At 47.5% G+C, this 5,742-nt stretch overlaps 1 protein-coding gene across 2 annotated transcripts; it reads right to left on the bottom strand.

The window, feature by feature from the left end:
- Positions 1-389: 389 nt before the first annotated feature.
- Positions 390-5,072, bottom strand: LOC112880739 (histone-lysine N-methyltransferase family member SUVH2-like). Of its 2 annotated transcripts, none has more exons than XM_025945490.1 (2): positions 2,736-5,072; positions 390-804 (listed from the first exon to the last, which is right to left on the bottom strand). In XM_025945490.1, the coding sequence occupies exon 1, from the start codon at positions 4,892-4,894 to the stop codon at positions 2,846-2,848; it is 2,049 nt and encodes a 682-aa protein (XP_025801275.1). In that variant the 5' UTR covers positions 4,895-5,072; the 3' UTR covers positions 390-804; positions 2,736-2,845. The 2 variants fall into 2 exon arrangements, with proteins under 2 accessions (XP_025801275.1, XP_025801274.1); XM_025945489.1 differs by having other exon boundaries at positions 390-790.
- Positions 5,073-5,742: the final 670 nt, after the last annotated feature.

The raw sequence follows: 5,742 nt of genomic DNA, 5'->3' as shown, positions 1-5,742 counted from the left end.
ATGGTCGAATCCGCCTATTATTTGGAGCCTAGGGAGTACATAGTAGCCATATGTACCATGTGAAAAAACAAACCCGTAGGATATGAAAACAATTATGATGCAAATGATATTGCCACTGGCTGGCTATCAGAGGCAGTGACAACCCATGGGTAGATAGATACCAATAGATCGTGGCTCCAATTTGTTTTCAAATGGTGCAGCAGCAGCATAAGCATAACAGGATGAACCAAACGATCCACAACTTTGAACCATCGAAACAGCATCCATCATGCATAGCAGGTGTTCCACGAGCTCAGTAACAACGCCGACGTCTCCTAGATGAAATAAATTGACAGTATCCGAACCACAAGACCTAGAACAAGGCAACGAGGCATTCTGCGCAAGCAATGACCTGACTCTGCAAAATCTTCCATTCCATGAGCCACTGGGGCAAGCCTGGCTGGATCAACATTTACCAACAGAAATAGGAACACTTTCAGCTAGATAATTTACAGATATATGTACATAAAAAGTTCAGTAGCAGTAGCCATGAGACAAAATGGGGTTAAGACTGAAACTCAGCGCCTGCTCCGCCGAACAAGCCTAGTTACAGCAGCACACATCATACTTTCGGAGGTGAGTGCCTCTTGAAAATTGGCCAAGCCACCTAGGTTATCACACAACATATACAATACAACACACGGCTGATGTACAGTTGATGACAATGAGTTGTAGCTTGGCCCCTCCCTACGTTAGCCCCTCTGTCGCTGGAAGAGGAACATTGTTCCAGATGGAAACCTCCATTATTGGACTGAAACCAGGATACTGAAAATTTTAGGACTTTTAAAAGACTGATTACAATCAAGAACTACCATATTGTGTAGTAAACTAAAATTTACAAGAAAAGGGGCAAATGAAAGAGAAAGACAGACTGCTATTCAAGCTAATCATGCAAGGTGTGGGGAACAAAACAACAGATGATACACATAGTTCCACTCAAAGAATGTAAATTGGCAATGGGAATGTCCAACACAATAATTTTGTTCATGAAGCTATAAACATATTCTGGAACAGCAAGAACCACAATAAGAAACTTTTGTGACGTTTGCAAGTACCGGAAACACTATACAGAAATAATCGGAAAACTGACAACCCCTTGTCATTCTTTAAAACTAGTCAAATTACATGCAAAATTCGTGCATGAGTACAATAGAGAAATGGGTAAATTGTGTCTGTTTCAAAAATCTACAAGTGTCAATGGCATGCACAGGGAACAATGGATCATTAGTGATAGTGAGTGAAGGAATAAAGAGCGGTTGGAGGTAGAATAGCTGGAAAGAGACACTGGATGTTAGTGAACAATATGGGTTATTTGGGTGGTCAAAAAAATCTGAAACCAAAAAAAACAGAGAGAAAGGGTAAATAATTTGCCACAGAATATAACTGAACCTGTGTCAACTTGGTTTCTATGCTGCTTACCGCAACAAGCAGAAATATTTTTGTTCATGAAGTATTCTATTATAGTCCAGCAGCAGAACCCAATTACTCCCATAACTAGCTACAGCTCATTGAGCTGTGGTGGTGGCTAATGCTGCAACTTTCAGAAGCCCGACATGGATGGTAGTGTGGAATTAAGTTTGCTGATCTTAATTGCTACAAAGTTTTGTTCTGTAAGAAGCAATCCTATCAACCTCTTTAGAAATGAGATTATATAGTTCGCTCCGAGCCTCCGAAGACCAACATTTTTTTTTCATTTATTTGCACCAAGAATCTCCCAAACTCTAGTATTTTTCAGTGATCTACACAGATTATCTAAGCTCATACCCTGAGTTCCAGTATTTGTTCATAATACCTATGTCTGTATGCTCACACAAGAATGCATGCTGCATTCAACTTGTGCTGTATTTTGATCTTGGCATCATCATCATCATCTAAATAGATGATATATGATTTTTTTTATTTATAATAGGTGCTCCGCCAATTTTCTTAAAAGGTACATACAGTGATTCATCAGAACATAAATCATGCTCAAGAAAGCAACCGAGTCTTTTAATGTTCAGGGCAACAAGCTACCATTATAGCATTCGAACACATGAGTTTTCTGCAGGATACCACCAGCTAACTCTACTATATATCACCACATATCAATCTTTGGTATCACACGTGTTCATGATGAAACCTTGATCGGTGGTTAGCATAAGGACCCCAGGGTTCAACTAAATAGCTAAGTATCATGTTTCCTCATCTATAGTCAGAATAGGCATGTCCTGGTTCATGAAAAAGCAAAAAGTAATAGGAAAAGGAACTAGCAATGGCCAGGGTACTTGCAGATGGCCACCTAATGGCTATGCAATAGAATCATCATCTTTCTTACTGGAAAAGAATTAAACTGATGACTATGCTATATGTTGACGTAACTGGCAAGGCCACAGCTGTGCATGCATATGCACTTAGACAGTTTGGCAAATGAATGATATACAATTATTCAGTAACTACAGCATGGATTTATGAACAAAGCACTGAATCAGCAATGAGGTGGAGAAATCAGAAGAACTAGAGGCAAAACTGCGCAATACTATAATTAGCCTAGATCTGAGTACATAATGAAGCAAAATACAAAGTTAGAAGTACACATGGAACTCAGCCACAAAGACAAGCCATCTTTGAAGGAAATTACTAGTACCTACTTCCAAGAAATAGTTGAATGAAGTACAGACAAAAGAAAGAAATCAAAGCACAGGAATGAGGAGAATTACCAGATGAGGAATTTCAGTCAGTGGTTGGCTTGATCCCCAAGTGAATCACTATGAAAACTTCAAAGAAACAGAAACAAAAGAGGGCATGGCCTTCCAAATAGGTACTTCAGCTACATGGTTAACTTTCCGACCCATTCATCAACCATTCCATAGTCAATGCTTAGCTCCCTCAATGGTGGAATGTTCTCCATGGCAAAGATCATGAGGTGGGGGTAAGACGCATTGTAATGATCAAACAGCACAAACTGGACAAACACGTTTGGACTGCAACTGTGGCTGAAATAACATGCCACATTCCTTGCCCTCGACACGTCAATTGCAAAGTTTAACTCAGGAAGAGCAGGATAGTCTGGTGCCACATACTCAGGATTCACATCAGAAATATCACCCCAATCCAACCATCTTGGAGGGAACCTATTCGGACGCACCAAGCAATCGCCATTCGCAGCCACAATCTCTGACTGCTGCTGAGTAAGGACAATCCCGCTGAATTCACAAATGAATGTCCCTGCCTTAATAAGATCCAAAGACCGAACTCCCCACCCAGTCTCCCTTGATCGGAACACCTCAAGCCTATGCTGAAGCCCCTTCTGACTAACCCTGTTGGGGCAACTAGGAGGGCACCTGCAGTGTGGCCCACACTCATATACCAGAGGTTTGCCTCGTAGCAGGACTCCAGTCTTGTCATATGCAAACTCACCTCCATTCCTCCCTGCACAGTTACATCCAATTGAGCAATTCTCACTGCAATCACACCCACCACCTCCCTCAGCAAACTTCCCTTGGACAGCAGAGGTAGGAAATATTGGCCGTGCAAGGTACTCGAATAAGAGTGGGTCACGATCATCATCGACATCATTATATAGTGCAACTGGCAAGAGCTCTCGGCCCATGGAGATATCAAAGCTCAAATACCCTGTTGGCCTTACAGCAAACACATCCACCTTGAGCTGTTCAGCTATTCGATAATTCACAGTACCCATGGGTTCTTGCCCCTCAATTCGCAGCATTTTATACTTATAAACACCAAACCCAGATTTTCCACGGTCAAGCCAGTAGTCCACAACCTTGTAGAGGCCATCATAGAAATATACCTTGCCGACAGGGCCGCGTCTTGATTTGACAGCCCGAATTACACGGATCTCAATACCATAAGCCATGCTGCGCTCAAGGGCAAGATTGCCGCCCTCCAACTTCTGATCTACACACTGCTTATGAAGATTGGGATCACGGCCGCCATGGCCGGTGTACACAAGTACCTCGCCGCGGTCATCATCATCCTCATACCCACCAGACACGATTATAGATGTGGCTATAGGCTCCCCGGAGGCAGATCGCCCTGCACTGACGTAGTCAATTCCAGCCTGCACCTGGCCATGGAGGCCAAGGACGCAGAGCTCCATGCGGAAGAAGAATGCATCACCCACCGAGATCCCGGGCATCGACCCCACGATGCGACGGTCGCGGTTGAGCCAGAGGTCTTGGTCCGCCATGAGCGCCGCGGCGCGCAGGTCCGCGCGGACGCGGCGCCGGTCCCCGCCGCCGCCGTACCCGGCGACGCCCCCGAGGCCTAGCGACTCCGCGCGCTCGTCATCCCTGAGCAGCAGCCCGCGGAGGCACTCGAAGGTGATGCGCGCCCGCCGCACGAGGTCGCGGAAGTAGATCTGGTCCCGCACGCCGAGCGAGGAGACCCGCACGAGCTCCGACGACCGCGGCCGGCGCTTCTTCACGACGGACCCGGACCCGGGCTGCACCACCGCGGGCGCGGCAGCCCCCGGCGCCGGCGCCGAGACGATCGCCCCTGTCCCCGCCGACGAGAGGTAGAGGCTCGCGAGGCGGTAGTACTCCCGGAGGAGCGCGTCCTCGTCGGGGTTCGGCGGCAGCGCCTGCAGCGGCGTCATCACCGGCGCGGACGACATGTCGGGCGTCGCCGGAGGCGGAGCCGCCGAGGCCGCAGGAGCCGCCGCCGCCGCCGCATGCTGCTGCTGTGGCGTCTGGGCCGGGGGCGCCGGCAGTGGGAGGGGCCCGCGCTCCGGTGACGCCGGCTCCGACTTGGGCTCCCTCTTGAGGAACGGCAGGAAGTTGAGGTCGATGGAGTCGGATGACCCTGCCGGAGACGACAGCGACGATGACGACGGCGAGGATTCCTCCACCTCCATTCCCGCAACAAAAAACCCCTGCCCGCCCTCCTCGCCGCCGCCTCCGCCCCGAAATTCCCCCAAACCCTCGCGGCGGCCGCGTGACGAAGAAGGCGAGATGGATTGAAGAGGCGGGCGAGGGCGGTTGGGGTGGGAGTGGGGGATTTCACCAACTGGCGAGGTGACGTTGGTGTGTGGGGCGGGGGGGGGGGGGGGGGGGCGAGAAGAAAATGGCGGAGGGAGGGAGGGAGGGAGGGAGGGAAGGGTGCGAAATCTCCAAAATGGAGCGCCCTTTTCCGGTGCTCGAAGGGAAGGCGAAATTAATTTCGCGGAGGGGATGACAGGAACACAAGTCTAAAAGGGCCGAGGGAACGCACCTCCTCGTGCTCTTCACAGTCACTGACAAGCAGATCCGATGAAGAACTGGTGGGCGTTCCCAGAGGAAAGAGGCTTTAATGATGGTTGGTGCCTCGGGAGAGACGCGGGGTTAATTTTGGTATATCACCTACTGACTCGGTTTCGTCACCGGCTACGATCGGTGACGCACCGAGTCAAAAGTATTTAAATTACGTATTAAAGTAGATCATTTCAATATAAGAAAAGTTATCAATAGCTATTTTAAAAAATACAAATTAAATGCCGGTATAAATAGGTTATTTAATGGTGAAGCGGGGAAAGCGACATACAACTTATTTTCTTTATTTCTATTTTCTAAGTAGAAAAATGTGGTGGCTGATTTAGACCCTCATTGTTGAAAGGATCTTTTTCTTTCTTTTTTTATAAGGTTTAAGTGTAAGTCATTTTTAAATTCGCTTCTAGATGCTTAATTAAGATAATGGATACGCCTCTAGACAAGACCATTTCAATGA

Source organism: Panicum hallii, chromosome 2, assembly GCF_002211085.1.
Source record: "Panicum hallii strain FIL2 chromosome 2, PHallii_v3.1, whole genome shotgun sequence".
NCBI lineage: Eukaryota > Viridiplantae > Streptophyta > Magnoliopsida > Poales > Poaceae > Panicum > Panicum hallii.
This window is presented reverse-complemented; position numbering and strand designations above follow the sequence as displayed.

What these genes read in the sequence shown, in the direction of transcription:
- LOC112880739 (XM_025945490.1), bottom strand. Translation starts at nt 4,894, where the DNA reads ATGGAGGTGGAGGAATCCTCGCCGTCGTCATCGTCGCTGTCGTCTCCG.